This window comes from Oenanthe melanoleuca, chromosome 9 (genome assembly GCF_029582105.1).
Source record: "Oenanthe melanoleuca isolate GR-GAL-2019-014 chromosome 9, OMel1.0, whole genome shotgun sequence".
In the NCBI taxonomy this organism is placed as follows: domain Eukaryota; kingdom Metazoa; phylum Chordata; class Aves; order Passeriformes; family Muscicapidae; genus Oenanthe; species Oenanthe melanoleuca.
In genome coordinates, this window is record NC_079343.1 from 24,435,295 (window position 1) to 24,456,857 (window position 21,563).

General features: G+C 37.8%; 1 protein-coding gene across 2 annotated transcripts in view; it reads right to left on the reverse strand.

Annotated features, from left to right (window-relative positions):
* Positions 1-21,563, reverse strand: part of ACAP2 (ArfGAP with coiled-coil, ankyrin repeat and PH domains 2) — a 63,674-nt gene that overhangs the window by 38,940 nt on the left and 3,171 nt on the right. For both annotated transcript variants that reach the window (XM_056498847.1, XM_056498848.1), the window contains exons 2-6: positions 7,618-7,675; positions 5,303-5,422; positions 4,614-4,667; positions 1,038-1,096; positions 363-546 (exon numbers count right to left, since the gene is read on the reverse strand). In XM_056498847.1, coding sequence (XP_056354822.1) covers positions 363-546; positions 1,038-1,096; positions 4,614-4,667; positions 5,303-5,422; positions 7,618-7,675 — 475 coding nt within the window. The remainder of the gene's footprint in view (positions 1-362; positions 547-1,037; positions 1,097-4,613; positions 4,668-5,302; positions 5,423-7,617; positions 7,676-21,563) is intronic.

Genomic DNA, 21,563 nt, shown 5'->3' on the forward strand with positions numbered 1-21,563 from the left:
GTTACAGTTTTTACCTTAAATATATAAGATACTGCAGCATATCTAACTCATTAAACATTTAGGCTAAGTATCAAGTAAATACCGGGGTTTTTTTCAAAATTAATGTTCAGCTTGAAAATTAAACTGTGTCATTGCAGCAAGGGCACTGAATACCAGAGCATTAAAGCAATAAGACTGCATCAATTAATTTTCCTCAGATTTTATTAAAAGAAAAATTGCTTGCAGATAAAGTTCTTCCTTTTTCCCTGAATCTCCACAGCTTCCAAGAAGCTTATGAAAAGAACTTCCGACATTATAGAGAACATGTCTCTAACCATATGTAACAAATGGTTTTCAAAAGTAACTTTTATTGCTGTCCTTACCTGAAGAACATAATCCAGAGCTATGTGTCGAAAACACTTCCGTGTTGCAGTCAAAATATTGGTTGCTTCCTCTACCTCATGTTGCTTATTTCTTTGGACTTGGGCATTTTTCACCAGAGCATTCTCCTTTTCTTCACTCACTTTTTCAAACTGTTTCTTTGCATCTTTAAATTTCCTAATATCTCTATGGAAAAAAAAAAAAATATGGATAACAAATTTATTCCAAGGCATGAAAAAGAGCTTAAAGCTACACCAGACAAACCAAGCTTGTAATTGCTATAGCTAGTGTATTCTTCAAATTTTATATTCTTCAATACATGCTTGGGTCAAAGGGAAATCCACAATTTAAGACAGAAGCTTCCTGTCTTTCTTTTCCAAGGAAAGGACAAAATTGAAATGTAACTGAACACATCTAATGCCTACTGGGAAAAAGCTCTGTCTCCCAGGCTTAGACAATTACAATATGTAATTAGATCAGTAATTCATCCTATTGCAACATTTCTGCAGCTGGATCTAAAGCCTCAGTGATTTGGGGTGATTTTTTACAAAGCCTTAATACACACTTCTCAATTTACGGATGGCTATTTACAGAAAGGATGTTTCACTTACTCAAATTAGATTATAAAAATTCCATTTTATATATAATTTTCCCATTACAAGTGCAAATTAACTTACTCTTTAACGAAAGTCTGAAGCTGTGTTTTAATTGATCTTTGGATTTGGTCAAACAGAATCTGAAAGAAAGCATTATTATGTAAGTCAGTAACTTAGAGGTACTTACACCTTCTGATCTCAGAAATGCAAATGGCAATTACACTGAATTTGAAGAGAATTATTATTAAACCATTGTGTCTCTAGTATCAAAATATAAATCTCTTCACAGTAGTTTTGAAATAAATAAAAGATAAGGAAGAAAGCAAGGAAAATAACACAAAACCAAACATCTCTTGCTGCTCTTTTCTTAAAGATTGTGGTTATAAGAAGAGATAAGAGCTCCTGGCATCTTATTCTCTCATCCTGACAATATGAGACATGCCTCGTTTCATAGAAATTTATTTATGTTAATTGTACAGTTATATTCCTGAAAAAACAACTTTGAACGTTAAGGAACAATTTTTTTGGTTTTTCACAAAATATCAACCATTAAAAGACAAATGAAACCATAGCAAGAACACGCTATTAACTTGTGGGGAAAAACCCCAGTTGGATTGAAATTAATGCCACAAGTTAGTATGTAGTATTTAGTACCATCTCCTTTACATAATGTGTTTGTAAAAAAACATCCACTCTTGGACTACTAAAAGGAATGACTGATTCTTTCTAAGAATAAGTGATCTAAGCAAAGCTTCCAAAATTTCTTATGATTTGGGAAGGCTGGAGGGGCTGGTGGGCACAAAAATACAATTAACTCATTCAAGTTGTGAAGTCTAAGATGTTTGTTAATTTTTTAAAAGCACACCCGGATGTGAGACAATGTGTATGTTCTCTTAGGACTCAAAAAATTCTAACTGGAAAATTAAAACACACATTCTTTCAGCTTCACATCTGCCCTCTGAGTTTTAGGATGGAATGGAACAGGTCAACAGCTACCAGACAAATCCTTTTGTCACTTCTTACTGTGCACACAATATATGTTGCCTCAATTTACAAACCCCCTCTATACCACCTATTTCCTGCATAACAGAAATACACAAGGCAGTATCACAAAAATAAAGTTAGCCCAGCTGAACAGAATCTCTCATAAAAGGTAAGTATCTTGAAGTATTAAATAATTTTCTTGAAAAAGCAAGGCAAAACTTCAAAGTTTAATGTGAAAAAATGTTTTCTTTAAATGCTATCAGTCTTAGATTCTTTATTAAGATTTGGAAATGAGAAGCTATGCAACATCAAGTACTGACAGCAAAACCTTCACCCGTTCATCTCTCTTCAGAAACACTGAAGGGAAACATGGCTGAGTTTAAGCCACTCATTAGCAGTGGTACTTTACCCTGCATCCAAGTCTTCAGGCTTGGAGGTTTTCCAAACCAAAGCAACCTGCTCCAACCTCATATCTGACCCTGATTTAGGCAGGCAGTCAAACCATCCACACCTCCTGAGGCACCTTCCAACCAGAATATTATCTACCAGTAACACATGGAAGAACCTGTTTGTATTCCCACTTTGGGAAACCAGAAAAGCAGTCAACTAGAATAAAGAACTTCTTGACAAACTGGAAGTCACACTGGGACTACTCCCACTGCTGACATTTAAGCTTGCCAGTGCCTGGGGAGTGCACCAACCAAGATCAATACCAAAAAATTAAACCAGATGGGAACTCAAATGATTAGAGGACTCCCAGAAACATGAGCCTTGGATACTGCTTACAGTAATGAAGAGAAAACGTGCTGGGCATAAAAATACATAGATAGCATTTCCCCTAAAAGAACAGAAAGAAGTGCCCAGACCATGGTCTTATTAGATTTACAGCCTTGTCACATATTACCTTTCATTCACTCCAAGTCTAAGACAGCTGTTATTGCCATAAGCTGTCACAGCTGCTACCCCACTGCTGAATCAGTGAAGGTGCTGCATTAGTCTGGTCCCTGGCCTTATTGGTAGCAAAGCCTCACATGAAAAAACTGACAGTCATCCAGAACTCAGTGGGAATGTCTCCTACCCCTTCCATCCTTTCTTTCCTCTCTCTAGCTTCTCCCTCCAGATGGCTGCGTCACCTTGGTCAGCAATAGACCTGTCACTCTGAGCCAGGAAGCCCTGCTGAACTAAGCAGATTCACAAAAAGCAAGGCAGGACCACAACACATCTGGCAAAGCAACTGTGCCTCACTCCTGATGTTTGTGCCCTTGATGAAAACCACTTTGTTCTCACTGTGCCTGAGCATAGTAAGGGTATGGAGGAGAGAAAAAAAGCAGGACAGAACTCAGATTGGTCCTACTTATTAGATCTGAAAAGAAATCTTTAATATGGTTTGTTCTTTGCTTTCTGCCTTCAAACTGCCCAAAAGGGAGAGTTGTGCTATGCCAAATTTTACCAAAGCAGGGCAAGCCACGATCACATATAGTAACAACAGCAATAATACAGGACCTATCAGAGGTGTCCAAAAGAGCAAACCATAGATAAAACCACGATTAAGAGAGTAACCAGCAACAAGATGTGTAATGAAGAGAGCCTGGAATCTGCAGAAATCATTGACGTGAAAGTAATGCTTGCTCCAGTACTGCTGCTTTGAACACTCGCACTCCTTTTTCTCTACAACCCAAGAACCACTGTTCACTTATTCCTTCTTTACAGTTTTCATTAGATTAGGTGCAGGTATGTACACTTTGTATAATGGAAAGAAACAAACACAGTGCTATTAACCTGCTTTGTTTCCTTTCCATTCTAAAAGCATGCACTCAAAAAAAAAAAAAAAAAAGCTTAATCAGACACTTTTAGAAAGCTAAGTTAAAGCTTACAAACTTCCACTGTATTCTCTCTATCTTGTCAATTTTTAAACTCCCAGTGGTATGAAAAACCCACATTTTAAGTGTCCTGCATATTTTCAGCCCTTTGGAAACACTTCAGTTTGCTTCCAGCAATTTGCTGGGAAATTAACAAAGAGAAATTAGCCCAAAGAAAGAGGAAGAAAACAGAAGAACAAACACATCCTTTTGGCTTTCAGAATACAAGACCAAACTCTTCAGAGAAAAAAAATAACAAATTAGTTTTCAACCCAGGGCAAAGTTGAAACTGAAGTTTCTGATGAACTCTGACATGCTAAAAATTATCATTCTTAAATCCTTAAATCCTAAAATCTCCTTCCTTCACACTTGTCTAAATTTATTATCCTTCCAAAAAGAAAACTATATGCAAATCAGAGGTACTTATTTTTGTGTATTATAAAGGATGGGGGGAAAGCAGCAATTATGGAAAATACAATCATTATTTCACACTAGCAAAGATATAAGCTCATAATCTGTAATTGTTACCAAAATTTTCATTCAAAAAGATTAAACTATTCAGTATTTACTGTCTTAGAGCACCAAAGCTTACAAAATAAACCAAGATGGAAATCTGCAGAAAAGGGGATATTTATAAATACTTTGTAAGCAAAACATTAGTAGAATATTTATAAGTATAAAACAAGAGCTATTTAACACCATTTAAACCATTACTTTGCAAACCCTATCAACAAGAAAGGCTTTACCATTAATCTGTTATCAAATATAACTGGAAGTGAGCTATCAGTGCCATGTTGCAGCTAGAAATACTCACATTATGATAATTGATCATTTCCTGTAAGGTGTCAGAGAACTTCGTCAAATTGGTCTGTAAAGAGAAAATAAAAGTGGTTTAAGTTAAGCCCTACTAAACACACAGCACAAAAGAAACAGCTCAGAGGTTTACAGCTTTTCAGTAAAGAACTTTGAAAATAATTTTCCTTGTAGCACAATTATGAGACTAAAATCATTAAGCTAGAAGGAGAACACGGCTGTAACCAAAGAAATCTATTAAAGATACAAGCAACAAAAATGTTACTTCTATCTACTTGCATATAAAGCACTGAAGGAAAACAAGAAAAATTCAAATTAACCAAAAATATGGTAAGCTCACATAATTTAAAACAGTAATTTACAGTATTTAATATTACACTAATTAATACTTTTCACATTTAATACTCTTACTCAAAAAAGCTGGTTAACATGTTGCAATCACCAGCACACACACTAATCTAACATATTTTCTGAAATTTGGCAGACCCCTTTCACTGCTGAAGCTAAACAGCACAAACACCTGCAGTGAACCACAGCTGCAAAAACCCTCACTCTAGAAGACATATCAAAGAAAAAGAAGCAAAAAGGCAAATAATACTATAAACTTCAACTACTTTTCTTGCCATCTGTTATGATATACCTTGTTTAAATTATCTTTCCCTCACTCCACTTTCACCTCAAAGAACTTACCTCAACCAATGTATCTTTACAGGAATATTGTGCAAGGTCTCGAATTCCATTCATGAACTGTTTGTTGGCTGTGCAAAATGCTTTCCCAGTATCAATCATTGCAATACAAAGCTTCACCAGCTAAAATGAGTATAAAAGGAGAAAGAAAGCAGAATGCTTATTTTTATTTGGTTTTTACATCATCATATAAACATGAACACACTGAGCTTAGTTAAGACTACAAAATAAAAATTTCTAAAGTTAAATTCTCACCCTCAGATTCTATGAAGAGCTTTCCACTGTATAGTAAAGCTATAAAAAAAACTACTCTAGGTCAATAGATATGTTATTGGGAAAGTTACAGGTCTATAATTTTTTTAATTAGTTTTTACTTGATTTATTGTTAACTGGGATGTTGCACATATTTCAAGAGAGAGTTTTACAGGAGCAAAAAAAGCACAGCAACTAAAACACAACTGGTTAGAACGCAAGCAAATAATGAGGTTATTGTGGTTTCAGAGGAAAAACACCACAAAACAAACAAAAAAGAAACCCACACCAGTTGTTTCATCCTGAGACACTCAGAATACAGGCACAGGAAAGCAAAAGGCTCTGCACAAAGCACAGCTGAAGAGCCATGGTTACATCTCAGGATGTGAAATCAATCAAATTTTCACTCATCAATAGACTAATCTCTGGCTGTTTTCCATCCCTACCACTGACTGCTTCAGTCAGCACCTCAGCATCATGGCACTCCTGTCTGATAGGAGTCCCCAGTATATTGTGAGGGATGTTTTCCCACTTCTTGAACCATCTATGCACTGGGCCATTAATGTAAGGAAGAGTGGTTACTGCAATTATCAAGATGCTCTCTTGAGAATGGGTGCATTATGACTGAGCTCCCTCACCCTAAGCCAAGCTGAGAATAAAACCAGAAGATTGAACCTTCATCTCTGAAAGATTTTTCAAGGCTGGTAAATAAATTTTCATAAAAAGCAACACAGAAGTACTTGATCCTATGCTGGGGCAAAGAAACCATCCAAGCATCATTCCTGCCTTAATCATCCAGTAATTTTTTGCTGACTCAGATCCTTAGGAAAAAATGGAAAATTGAGTGCAATCTTCCACATTCTGATGAATGTCTAAGTTGCTTGAACAATGGACAGAAAAAAAAAAATTACTATCAATATTAACCTTTTTCCTTCACCTTTGCTTATAGTTCACAAGCCTGAACCAGGCTTTTTTTCCAGAGAGGACAAAACTGCAGACAATGTAGCCCAAAGTCAAAATTGTGAGACAATAAAATCAAGTTTAGTATGAACAACTGAGCAGAAAATGTTACCAACCAGCCAAATCATTACCCTCAGGCCATAGTTACTTCAGCTCACCCAAGAAGCTTGGCTTTCAACTTTAGTATTGTACTACAAGGCCTTGAATAATGACATTTAAGGAATATGAGAATTATTTTCCTCAAAAACAATCGTTTCAGAGTGGTGGAAAAGCCAAACTTCCAAGACTGATTTTTTCAGATACTTTAAATACTTACACTATTTGATCTACCAAAACAGATTTGACACTCCTACAGTAAAAATGTGGGTTATATCCACCAGTTTCACCAATATTCACACCAAATCAAAATTAAAGATCTTGAACTTATTTTGCAAGAGCAAACTCTTAGATTATTAACTACAAAAAACTAGAAATATTACTATAAGTAGTAAAGAATAAGTCTTCAGGCTTGACACCACCTTTATTTCTCCAGCTCTCTGCAGCCAACTCACAGCTGCAGGAAAAAATGGCTGTATTCAAAAAGCAGTTAAGGAGGTAAACAAATGACATCTGCCTGCCATGTGAAAACACAGACAAAAATAATTTAAAACATTTAGCACAAATGCAAAGGAGAGTGCCTCAGTTTACTAACTCCCAACAGCACGGATTTTAAAGCTCCAGAACAAAGAGCATCCAGCAGCACGCCGTTGTGGTACAACAGGCTCTCGGTGCAGCAGGGACCAAGCCCCGCTTTTATCTCCGGGAAAGCTGAAGCAGCTCGCAGCAGCTCCCCCGGGCTGAGTCACAGGGCGCACAGAGGGGCCAGCTCAGCAGGGAATTGCACAAGCTCAGCCGGGGAAGGAGCGAGCTCACACCGCGATTGCAGCTGCCCCTGCTGCTTTGCTCCAGCTTTGCTCCGAGACCCAGCTGGGAGCTCGACCTGGATCCCTTCTCTCTGCAGAGCACGGTGCTTGGTCGGCCCCTGACACTTCCCAGCTGTGAACTTTAAAACCGAAACACACATTTTGATGTTTTTAAGAACAAACATTGTTGAATTAAAAGCTTACCTTGTCAAGTTTCAGTTCCAGCTCTGTCACATCTCCTTCTACCTCTTCTAAAGTTGCCCTGCATGCATAAAAGAGGTTTTCTTTTAAAATTTTACACAAAAATACTCTGACTCTGGGGAGAAGGGGCAGACACACATTCATTTAACTCATTTATTGCCATCACAGTTTAACTTATATTTCAGCTGTAAAATAGCATTGATTTTAAAGAACCACAATAATTGCAGGAAATTTGATGGGTAAAAAGAAGAAAAACCACATCACTGCTAAAATGTGGTCTATTGATAAACATTTGAGATCAAATTTTAATAATCCTAATATTTGTCACACCAAAATAGGTTTCTTCTGCTCTTGTATAGACAGTAGTCTATATGTTTGAAGCTAACAACAAAGGAAAGAAACTGAAAGTCAAAGGGAATCTTCTTAACTCATTTGGTGACCTCCTGGCTCAAACCTGCAAATGGTGCAGCTATTTCATGAATAACCTTGCAATGAGATTAGGAAAAAATACAGCACTTGCCATGTGTCAATTAACCTGCAGGGAGTTTGGATGGCACACTTGATTACCTCTACCATTTACCTCTAGTCTAGACTGGTTAAATCTTCCAGGCCAGCCAAATTTAACTTGCCAGTAAAAGCTGCTTTCAGGGAACACTGCTAAAGCACAGCCTTTTTTTTTTTTTTTCCTTGAAAGCTTATGTTCCTTTGGACACCTCTTTCCTTACTGCTACCTAAAAAACCAGAAGACTGAGGATGGACAACACTTTGTTCAGAGTCCATGGACATTGCTGCTTCGTCAGGCTATTGCCTTGAGAGCTGAATGGACTCATTTCTGGCAAGGAGTGCCCTTGCTGCCATCACAGGGTGCCCATTCTTTCAGTCATTCCAGCATAACTGTTCATGGAGCCACACTGTTTACCAGTAGTAACCCGCCTTGGGGGGAAAAAAAAGTAATTGGAAGTTTTCTGTAATGCTTTTTGGAAAATTGGATCAGACATTTCACATTTCAGTCCAACAAAAAAGCCCAGCTCTTCCTGGAAAAAGTTATAAAGGCAGGGAAGAATGATTTGGAGCAGGAATTTCTTAAGCCAACTTTATACCACTGAGGAGAGACTACACACAACCACAGCTTTACTGTCTCTTGCTAATTCCATTCTAGTTCACATGAGTACAAGCCAAGAACACAAAAAAAAAAAAAAAAAAAAAAAAAAGACTGGATCAGGCCCCAAGTTCAGGAAAAGCAGTTTTTTTTACAAGAACAGTTCTGCAAAATGCAGCCAATTGCTTACAGATCTCAAACACTGAGCATGACATTCCCAGCTTTTGCAGATTTCACTACACATAGCTGCATTCCAGTTCTCCTACCTCAGTGCATTCCCACTGCTATGTCCTAGGTTTTATATCCAAGCAATCTCTGCAGCTACATTTTGGCTTCTCCCTCTGCTAGATTCAGACTATGAAGGATTTCAGGCAACATCAATTTCTCTTTTACTTTATTTTCCTCCATAACTGACTCATTTCCCTTTAAGTCTCCAGCTAATCTTGTTTCAGAAAGCATTAAAGAGAATTTAAAAAACAAAACCCAAAGGAAGAAAAAGTATCTCAATATTTAGATTGTAATTTTGTATTCGTTTGTTTATAATCACAGTGCAGCAGATTTTTATTTGTTTCTTTGGCATTAACATAAAAGCACGATTAAGTAGCTTGTTTACAGAACTGCAGCAAGATCTGATAAGAGTATTATTTTTTAGTGTCTTTAACTGGCAAAGAGTTCTAGCTCCACAGGACTTAATGAGCTAAAAGTCTAAGATTCAAAATGAGGAACAGAGATAAAGGCAGTTAGAGTAGGCAGAATGAAGACAACACATCTGTTCAGTAATTAAACCTCTATTCCAAGAGGCAAATTTGCAAGGCAGAATAAGCTCAACTAGAAGAAGTAAGAGCAGAACATCAAAAAACTGAAACAATGAAGGGTAGGTCAAGCAAAAAGAAGTATAAAGCAAAGATAGAGGTATCATAGGAGAGACCCCACTACCACCCAATTCATTGCAGATCTCTGAACTGCCACAGGCCCCTGAGACACCAGGCTCAGGTTCTCTGGGCTATTTCCCACCGCTGCCATGTAATGGATGGACGGCATATCTGGGCCCTACAGCTGCATATGGATCAAAGAGCTGTGGGGTGCCAGCCAAACTCCACTTTAATTCTGTGTTTCTTTGCATAAAAATGACTACTTTCACTGTTTCTACATAAATCTAGTAGAAGTCATTATCATGCAAACATATTAACATTAGCCCAATATTGGATTACAAGCACAAAAACAATGGAGAGGATGCCCTCAGACTATCAGATTACAGACACATACATGCAATTATGTACCACCTAGTCACAAAAATTGTCTTCATGCTTTCATCCTGGGCTAGCAATACATGAAAAACAGCTGATCTCAGCCGTGCTATGTTAATGCTACCACCTTTTCTTAATTTAATACTTTTTGAAGCCACAGAACACAAAGGTGTATTTCTCTCTGAAACATCTGTGTCAGGCATAAAGTTCACAGAAAACTGTCATAATTCTGAGCAAACGTCATGTCCACAGCCAAGACCCACTGTCCAGCTATAAACACAGGAAGTGGTGGTGAAATAGCTGCGGACCAAGTGCCAGACCTGACGTGTAACAGAACTGCTGCTCCTTAGTGGGGTGGGAGCTGGGAGCAAGGTTTGCGTCACAGTGATCTCAGGCAGAAGGCTCCAGCACTAGCAATAAGGATCAAATCAGGTCCAGTGTATGAGTCAAACATCTGTGGCTTCCCAAGATGTTCAAATACTGCATGGCAACACACAAAACCAGAACAGCTGCTTAAGGGTGGAGGACAGCTTTTATAAATGAGCTGTCTCCCATACTCTTCATGCTTTGTAATGAGGACTCTCAGGAATGTGTTTCTTTCCTCTACTGTGACTTCTCTCCTTCACCACCCCCCTAAAACACAGTTCAGTTTGCTGGATACAGTATCCTGCACAACTTCAGTGCAGGAGAAATATAGGAGATGATGGAAGAAAACTCAAGACCTGACTTTGCAGCCTTTTTAAACGATGATAATGTCACCAGTTACCCAGCCCAGCACATGCAAAGGACAGCTGAGCTCTGATGTCCACCACACCACTTCAAATGACCAGTGAATGACTTTCTTCCAGGTTAAGGTATTTTGAGAATCCCAGGAATCAAATAGAATGATGATGGATAAACTCTCCTCTGAAAAAAGAATGGGTCGCTCTTAGACCAGAAGCTGCAGACACAACCTAAGGAAACAATTTATCCTGGAGTAATGCACTACACACTGGTGACCACAACATCACACACACTCAGGCCACAGACAGGAGTATGCAGACCCTGTTTGCTCTCACAGAGTGGTGATCACCAGTGCTTTTAAAGTCAGCTCCTCTTCAAACAAAATCTAGCTGCCATTGAAGCCACACCCCGCCTTTAGTCTCTTGCTCATTCATTCATTCATTCATTATATTCTGCCTGGCATTTTAAGATTGTGCTCCTGAAAATGAGGAGGCTGGAATCAGTGTAGTCACTCAAAATCAGATGCTGAAAAACAACAAACTGGAGAGGTTAAAGGTGCTATGGGCAACTAACTAATAATTATTAATTCCAGAAATAATACATCATTATAAAAAACACTCAGAATAATAAACGCCCAGTAATAAAGTATTTTCCAATAGTGTGTATTTATTGTTTTTCTTTTATTGAGAAAAGCTTCGATTCATTTCTTGAATATACTTCCAGAAGAACAGGAGCAAATCACAAAATCAGTTGCTATTCATTCTGGGGTTTTTGAATACATTCATATATTTGGACTCATGAAATTGAAAGAATGGATTTTTACCACTGCAGTTTCAATGGCATTACTGCTGAAGTCTAGTCCTCAAATCTTAGAAAGACACAGTTCTGTTACTTGCACATATTCTATGCAGAACAGCTCTCTTAATGCACAACTGAGACTTCACTAGAGATGACATCCTTTCAGCCAACATCCACTAAACCTTAAAGACAGCTTGATAAAAAAGGTACTACTGAGTGTGAAAACCTGGAAGTAAGATACATAAGTGCAAGATAAAAATAAGAACCTGATGATCTACATGAATGTCTTCTCCTTTATGTCAGAGCCTATCAGGTGACAGCAAAAAGGACAGACATTAATCAGAGGACAGACTATGACCTGTAGTTTGATGCATAGGCAAATCAAAATGCAGGTGTACTAAAGAAGATATTACACTCTCTCACTGTTTGGTCTGCCTTGTCTGTTCCTCTGTCTCCCATTCCTCCCACACCTCTTGCACCTTGGGATCACCCTTCAGATGCAAAGCAACTACTCACAGATGAGTTCAGAAACAGCCACAGAGGAACTGCTGAGGGCAGCCTCAGGCCAGGAGAGCACACACACCACAGTGACTAATGCCACTGGACACTGCCACTTTTCACTGCTCACCAGGTTGCAAAGGTCCCTGTCCACCAGCACAGCTGCACAGGGTTGTTACTTTTCAGAGGAAGACTTCACATTCATCTGGGTTAAATCTTAGGAGCTTTGCACCTGTACTTTCCCCTCCCTTGCTGAGGTCCTGCTGGATGGCAGACCTACCCTCCAGCTTCTCAAGGTTCCCTCCAATCACTCTGTACTTCATTTGGTTTCCTTCATGTATAGTGACATATACAAAGGTGTCCAGAGGCACATTAACCAGCATGCCAAGAAGGAACACAGCTGGTACATGTGTTACAGCATTAGACAACCAGAGACTAAAAAAGAAATATGACATATTGGGGGACAAAGAAGGCATACATGGAACAGTAAGGCCTAGTAACAGCATGGACAGATATAAGAAGGGTTTTACAACTTACTAGATGTGTCATAACCATTAATATAGTCTGAAGAATGAACACTGTTGCAGTCTGTCAGAGAGCCCATTGAAGCCCTAGATTGGCACTGCAGAGTTTTCTCCCCACTGGCACAGAGCCCCTCCATACTGAGGAGCAGATGATGAACTCTTCCTGACACACTAAGATAAAATTCCTCATTCCTGGTAGTGCTAGTACTCCTTACATTATTAATTCTTCAGTCATTGCCACACAACATTTTATCAATAGCTTGGAACAAGTTCTACGTGCCCTACATGAACAGTAAAACTTTTAATCAGAAAGCTGAACCCTCACCCGGAAATCCTAGAAATTTTCTATGAGCTTGGGGGATTGAAAATATGGAAATACATTTCCTGAACAGAAGATCATGATGCTGATGAATAAGCCAAGTTTTCAGGTACACAGCAAGCACTATCTGCATTTCAAATTTCCCTGGAGAAACAGGAATCAAGTCCTCAATATCAAAAGGACCCTTCCTCCACTCAAGTCAGACTTCTCTTAGAAATAAAGCAAAGGTATTTACTGAATTCATAAAATTATTAAAGCAAAGGTCTGCTTGTAGGTATCACTTTTTAAGGTTGTTGGTACCTACAAGGTTTAGTTTCTCCTCAGTAATTCATATGATCTGATATAACAAGCAGGACAAATCTTTTTAGGAGTACACTTCCCTTAATTAGTTCTTTACTGTGAGACTACACACAGCTCAAATATAATGAATATTATAAACAAATCAGTCTTCAAAAAGGCACAAATTCTATTGCCCTTAACATACACATCTGGAAGCCAAACTCTTGACCGCTAAACTTACACCAGCATTTAGCAGTCTGTATCATCCAGTCTATCACACACAGACTCTATAAGGACTTCTGTGCTACCTGCTGGACTTAATATTTTTAACTTTTTTTTTCACTACTCTTCTGCAGTAAATTGCCTGAAACACTAACAGCTTTATTTTCCCAATGGCTTCACCTAATATTTTTCTCCTAAGCTTTTTCTACCCCAGGACAGCCTGACAGTAAGCCTAAGCAGGAAATCAGCAACCTGTTTCCTCCACAAAGAGTCTGAGAAGCAGGATTTTCTTCATCTTTCAACTTCAGTGTTTTATTCATCAGAAGACAGCTGTTAACAAGATGGGGACACAATGATGACCATGAAAGCTTCACAGAAAAGAAGTTGATGATGCTGCAAGTTGATAAGAATGCAACACACCACAATACATGTCCTGCACAACTCTTGAGTAGTGATTCCAACATCCAAGACTGGGTCATAAGCTTTTTAGGAGGACTTACTATCACATAAGGAAGTAGGACTACAGTATCAAGATCTCGCAATAAAAAAAAGGGCAGCAGAAAAGAGCTCAAGGAACTGATGGTGTTGTACAGAAGCCTTGCTGCTGAAAATTTGCCAACATCACAGAGCTGCTTTAATCTTTTAAATCTCAGCAACTATCCAGGATCTTGAACACAGAAGCAGCAGATGGAATGAAGGATTTCAACATTTGAAAACTCAAGTATGTAGTAAGGTCAGGAAGTGGAAGCATAAATATAACCATCAAGCAACCAACTGCAAAAGATACAAGATAGGACATCTAACGAATACACCCTGTTAGCCTCAAGATCTGGAGTTACCAGATGTTAAGACCTGTCAACTTTGCATATAAAAGCTGTAAGTAATAACAGTCTAAAGAACAGCAAAGATACTAATCCTTGATTTGGAAAGGCACCCCTTATGTACCTCACCTGCAGCCAATGCAGAAAGAGTAAATACCACTACATAGCCCCAGCATAGCATTCTCAGGATCAATAAGCACAGAACTGATACAGCAGCACTTAAACCACCAACACAGGAAACCACGTGTAAAATAGAGGCAACTAAAGGTCTGAGTACTGTGCAATTAAACAAAAAGATACCATATAATCTTCCTATGAATCTTGTGTTTGCTTCAATTTCAGAAAAAATAGGTAATATCTGTCCCTTTGTTTTTGTAACTCCCTTAGTTGCTAATTTAAACCTTATACCATAGTTACAGGAGCACTGCTGTGTACAAACCAGCATAAGCTGGCAAAGCCTTTGTAACCAGAGCTCACCACGTTACAGAAGAGCTGTCTACAATTCCAACTTTATCAGGTGGATCTCCTTTACTAAAACCTGAGGGAAGTTTCAGATTTGCTATGAAGACTGAGTCCCCAGCAAGACTCTTTTCGTCCATTTCAGGAGTTGAACATTTCAATAATAGTTTCACAAAACCAGAATGCTATTTGACAGTCAGAGAGAAGGCTGCAGCTTTGATGTAATAGACAAATTCTGAACCTTAATTTTTTTTTAGATATTAGGTGAGCATACATATATGGATCTCACACTCAGTCACCTACAGTACATTTTGCATGTAAATTAAGAGTTTTATTGGGCAGTTTTATTGTTCCCACATATTGCAAAAGGCAGTTTGCTTGCCCTTTATGCCTTTTCACTGAAGCAGCCAGTCAAATCAATCAGATCTCAAACCAAGAGAGTGCATAAGCATTAGAGCAGGACAATAAAGAAATAGTGTATTCATGTTTTCCTCAAATTTACTGTTTTCAAATTTCCTCCTCATCTCTTTCATTTGGAACTTTATAACATAAAAACTACAGAATGCTTGCAATACACCCACAGCCCTGGAACTTCTTTGGGTACATTTAGTATCTTTTCTCCCACTACCTTTTAGTCATCAAGAGATTTTAAAGACCAGGGGATTTCATTCATCTATCAAAGCTAACTGCAAGTAAGCTGTTTTTCAATCAAATGGAAGCTTAAATATCCTTTAAGTATTACATGTTAAAGGTTTTTCATCTCAAATCAACTGCAAATATTTTCAAACAAAATCTTGCCAGATTGATATTTATAATACAGTGGATATTTTGTAATAGTAGGCACATTCAATGCTTCCCTTTGTCATTTTTCATCATTCTTTTTTTGATAAATCAAGTAGAACAGAATAAATAGGCAGCGACGTTCTTCAAAATCAGACATTTGACAAAAGAAATGAAGTTAAGTCAATACTTCTAAAAGTCATTCTCCACAAACTGGAGATTCTTCTGAAGAATAATCCTGTAGATTCTTTTGAGGAATAATCCTACAGAGAAGGTATGTAAACGTGTGTAGCCTTTTCAAACAGAGCCCAATTTAGCAACACAGAAATTCAGTCAGAAGCTGCATCCTCAATGAACCATCAGATTCCTCAGTTGTCTTGAGCAGTTTTTAACCTTAAAGCAGCCTAGTCTGGCAAAGCCAATGCAATTGTTCTATTGTTGCAGTGTGCCTTATCTGATCAAATACTGGCATCTATGCACAGATACCTGAATTAGTCAGCTAAAGCACCTTTGGAAATGATAGAGCAGAAACATGTGATTTCCAGGGTGCAGTTCACCTTATCCTGACACACATGACTAAAATAAACCAAGAACTGCTTGGGATCAAACCTTAATGAAGATTAATAGTTGTAAGGAGCCTAAGCTTAAGATCTGGCTTAAGAGGAGGGATGGTACACAGCAGATGTGATGCATTCTCCTTTTCCTGTTTAAGGAAGTTAAGAAAGGAGGGGCCTAGGTCATTATTTACTAAACACTTTCTATAGACAGGAACTCCAATGTACATGAATGGAACAAGTCTAGGAAAGACAAGATATAAGCTACATTTACAGTTGGCCCATGAGTCTTTACAGTGCCTTCTGCTAGTGCTAGTTAAGATCACAAGATCCAACACTGCTGCACCTACATTATTTTTCTTCTTCACCCGCTTAGTTCTTCTTTGAGTTGTCTTAAACCAAAAGTAAAGCAATATCAGCAAGTTGAATAGAACTGATAGCATTGTTATAACACCATATGTTCTTTACGCTGAAGCTCATCACAAGAATCCAGACAAATGCCGAGACTGATTACTTACACAAAGTACTCAAAACAAAACTCCCCAAACTCGACACAAACTACATCTTTTTTTATGCCAAAAATTCAAACACCATTAGTGCCCACTGACCAGCAGCTTGAGCAGCAAGGAAGACAGTGGAGAGCTGGAATCTAGGAAGGCATCAGAGGGTGGGACAGGACTCACACCAGCCACCACCTCTGTGCCAATCAGAGAGAGATCCCTGCTCAGACCACAGGACAAGGACAGAAGAGGCTCAGTGCCTCCCTTGGTAGAGCCCACAGAGCAGAAAACCAAACTCCATCTCCCAGGTCGTATTTCACATCTCTTCTTTGACAGGCAGAAGGAATAACATTCATGGACAGAAATCTGAATACAATACACTCTTCCATTGTTCTAAAGGATTGAATTCAGATTTACATTGACAAGTCATTCTAAATATCAGTACACTAAAATCTGTTACACGATCTCCAGAATTAAGTAAGTTATATATTTCTACAGTAACTATAAGATCACTAAAAAATTGAAGACTAAAATATTTCAAATGCACAGAAATGTGTGCTTGATATGCATGTGTTCCTACTTAACATCTGGCACACAGAAAGATGGAAATCTGCAATTGGTCTTGCATAGAATATGTTTTTTTTTAAATTTTAGCAGACAGAATACATTTCACTACATAAGACTTCTCCCTTTTTTTTTTTTGTATTTTATCCAACTTAGGAACTTCAAAATCACATCACGCAAATTCTCACTGGCTCTGCTTTGTTTATCAAGGCAGAACTGTAAGCAGAGGTCGTCCTTTAACGACTGCTGCTGAAGGTAGATCACAAACCCATGAAATGAAAAGGTAGTTTGTGCACGTGCACCTACAGTCAGATTCGTGTTCAAAACTACGAAGTAACTATTTCAGTGCCCACTAATATTGAAAAGTTAACTACAAAAATTATCCAAGGGTATTGTGTCTGAATACTTAAAAGTATCAAATAGATAACTTAAATCACCAAAAAGGAATCCTGATTCACAGACAGACTCATGCCACACTATTAAGTTTACCAGCCATTTGACAGGCATCTCGTCTGTTCAAAATCTCCTTTCATTCATAAAAGGAACCTGAAAGATCTATTTTGCAACAAATTATTTTCTTAGTCAATCATTGTGTCTCCTCAATTTGAAAATGTATACCTGACATCACTCCAGAAATTAGATTTCTGCTCACACAGATAGTGTATTACAACAACACAACTGATTTACTCTAGGTCTGAGGCCTGGCTATTTTTAATATTAATAAAGTAAACATTAATCATAAAATCATTATTCTGCCACACAGATAAGGAATCCTCTTGAAAAGATTATCAGGAAGACAAAACAATGTTTGAGTCTACTGGACTGCTTAAAATTGTCCAATTTATGATCCTAATGATAATATGTACTATTTCTCATGCTCATAATCTAATATTTTAGTCATGTGAGTGACAACAAAACCAGGATTTAAATTGCTTCATACAGACATATGGAAAACTCCTGCACATATTAACATAACATCACAGTCCACACACTGATCTGCATGTCCTCCCCATGGTCTTCCACTGCAAACAGCAACTTCAGCCCTTACTTTTGTTACAAATCTGCCGCTAGCATAAAGCAAAGCACCTAAATCACTCCCTAAACTCACAGGAATATCTACATCTCAGAACAGCAGTATCTGCTCACAAAAATCACAAATGCATTTACACAGTTTAAACTTCTACACATCTTCTTAAAATGAATTCTGCAGGTACAAGTGAGAGGCAAAAAACCCTAAATTACTAAGAATTTATTCTTCTATTTACTGCCTATGTAAACATGACACTTTCTTCATTTGCATCACCTTGAGACGTTAAACTGATTCAGGCAGCAAGACCTGCATCAAGACTAAGGCAAAGGGTTCTTGTCTGCAAACAGTAATTTCTGTAGCCAGTGGAAATTAGACATTTTTCTCTCTTTTTTTCTCCCAAAACAAGTTATAAGAACAGAGTTTGCTTCGGGAAATTTTTTAGAATTATTTACTCTAGTAAAAAGTTAAAATAATTTAAGCCATATTGTTCACTGCACGAAGTTAAGAACAGGAAAAATGCTGACTAAATAATGTGGTTCTGAATACAAGGCTGTCAAGAAGCTAAGCCTGAAAAAAGATCACAGGATGGTCCAAACATTGCTGAAATCAGCACATTTGCTATTCACAGGCCAACAGCTTCACAGATAAGTACAGTGAAAAAATAGAGCCACCAAAAAGTCCATCTAGCCCAAGACACAGGTTTCTACTTTATAGTTGCCACCTTCCCAATGAATATTCTATTTACTGACAGTGTTTTCCAGACATTTTAACATTGCTATTTCCCCCCCCCCCCCAAAAATATAAAACTACCATCTCAATAACTTTGGTTCTTAATGTAATTACATAAGATGTGCTTAGCCAACATAAATGAGACACTTGAGGCTAAAGAACCAAACCTCTTCAAATCTATATTTAAAACCTGAAAGACTATAAAGACTTTTATAATTACAATTCCTTTGCACACACACATAAATAAGCTGTCCTTCTAATTCTGCAAGTATTCATTAAAGATCAGCTGTACAGGCTTAATTAACATCAGTTCTTCAGCAACCATCCTGCTGCTGTGCTACAGTAATGTTATAACATGCAGATTTTGTCACTACTTCCACTGTAAGTCCCTTCTCACTGTGGGTTTTTTTAAACATTTCCAGATAAAAATGTAAAAAGACCAAAACTTAGGAAGTTAACATTTTAAGCTCCTATTAGCAATTTAAAATACAGTTAAGATTTTAAAGTTTGCTCTTGTTAATGCAAATAATAATCAATCAATAAAGAAAAAGAATCATTATTAATAACCCTATTCTTTGTTATCCATAACTGCGCCGGCCAAATTATTATTTTTTATTTTAAAAATTTAGGTGCATTAACCAAATGAAGACATCCTGATTTTAGGATACATTTCTCTTATCTCCATTAGGAAGGTTTGTTAACAAATTACTACTAAGTTTTTTCCAATTTAAAATATTTCAGGGTGAGAGATTTTTCACAGATGTATTTGAGAGTGATTTTCAATGAACCTTCTTTATTCTTTAATGATTTCCCTTGAAAAAAATGCTCTAACACTGCACACTTATTCAAATATATCTCCCTTTCTCTAGGTCAAGCAGTTTCTTCATGTACATTTGAAAGTCATAGTTACAGATTTAAAAATAAATCAACCATTGACTAGAGCCTGAGCAGAACAGGACAGTCACTGCAATCTCCGCACAAGTGCAGAATTAGAAATCTGGAATCAGTTTAACTAAGTTTAACTCCACCAGACTCCCAGCAGCATGAACAGGGATGTTGTACACGTGTAACTTACCCACACCCCACCAAGACTCCTCCATGTCACTTCAGCTATAAAAAGTGCACTTCTGGAGTCTCATACAGGAAATTATAAACGTTAACAACCACGTAAATATGAAAAATGCTAAATGCAAACTCACAAGCAAATGCTTGGCAGCTTTTTCTTTTGACTTATTGTATCTTTTTTCCTATTATTCTGCAATACTTTCCATACTCCCCTGCCAAGTACGTTACAAACTTGCTTTTCAGTCCCAAACACCAAGGGCAGAAAGCCCAGACCAAACACTTCTTTGGAAATTTGTTCTAAAACAGCTAGGTAAGTCTGTGCAGAACAAACAGATTTTGTATGCAGAGTTTTTGGTCTCATTGCTCTTCACACTTGGAATGAGGCTGAGCTCACCCCCGGGAGCAGCCTCAGTGGTTTCAGTGGAGCCACACGCAGACAGGTGGGCTGAGCTTTAGACCCAGGCTGAACACGGGGGAAGCACTGGCCCTCCAGCACCCTTCCCACTGAAACTCAGCACTGAAGGGACAACTTTCTGATGTTCCTATTTCTATATTTTCCCCAGAAGATAATAAGCAGACTGAAACATTTGGGTTAGGCACCTTTGATAATTTCTCTGACTACTGAACACAACATATTCCATAAGGTTAAGTAAGCCATTTTCTTATATTACTCAGTTTAAGTGACAAAACGTTTACTATTATTTGGGAAACAGATGCTTAGTGACAAACTTTTGGTTACACAGTGCAAAAGAAGAGAGGAAAAAAAATTACATCATAAATCTAAAAAGGCAGAAAGTGGCACAAGTGACCTCTTCAACCAGCACCCCCTGAATAAGAATGAGATGCCCATCAGCTGGCCCCACATAAACAGAGCAGGGCAAAAGCCACAGGAGAAGAAAGCCAGCACATAACAGGGAACTGCAGTGACAAGCCAGCCTTACACCACAGCAGGTCTGCCCATCAGAGCAGTGCTTTAGCTTAGCAGAAATGGAATAACCACAGTTCTACCGAGAAACTACCCACAAATACTTTTATTAAGAATGGTAATTGACAACAGTTTCATTTATATTTTGATCTACCTCATTCATCCATCATCTGTTCTGCAGCTGGGGTCTCAGGAAATTAATAGAAATTTAAATGCAAAAAAATTTAAACTTTGGCAACAGTGATAGATAAGGAAAAAGAAATTATCTCAAAAACACAGAGCTTTTTATTAAAGCATTTTTAAAGACTGGATCAGCCTGAATGTTTTTGAAGAGAGTTCTACAATTGCACAGATTACAAGCAATTGAATTTTGCTTTTTCTATTATTTGTTGCTGATCAAAATTGTTAACTGCTACTTAGAGCAGCTGCATTTCCACACCACTTAAAATTGCTTCTCCTTTCTAAAAATTTAGTTCCAGTGATTTCATCTGGTTGCTACAGTGATACCTCATTGAGAAAAACATTCTATAGGCAGAAGAAAAAATGAAAATGAAACAGCATTGTAGAAGCCTGTTCCATTAAACTCTGAAACTTAAACTCTCACTGTTTAAAGGAAAAAGAATTATTTCACAAAGCTATTTGCATATCAAAAAACTACTGCAGGAATGCATGATTATATACACAGAACTTGCCAGCACAGCTCAGTTCTTACTGTTCAAGGACTGCCCCAAGGCCCCTCCTCAGCCAACTTCTTCATTTCATGGGAAGCCACTGATACATTTTAGGAGAACTGCAAATGCATTTCCTTGCTAG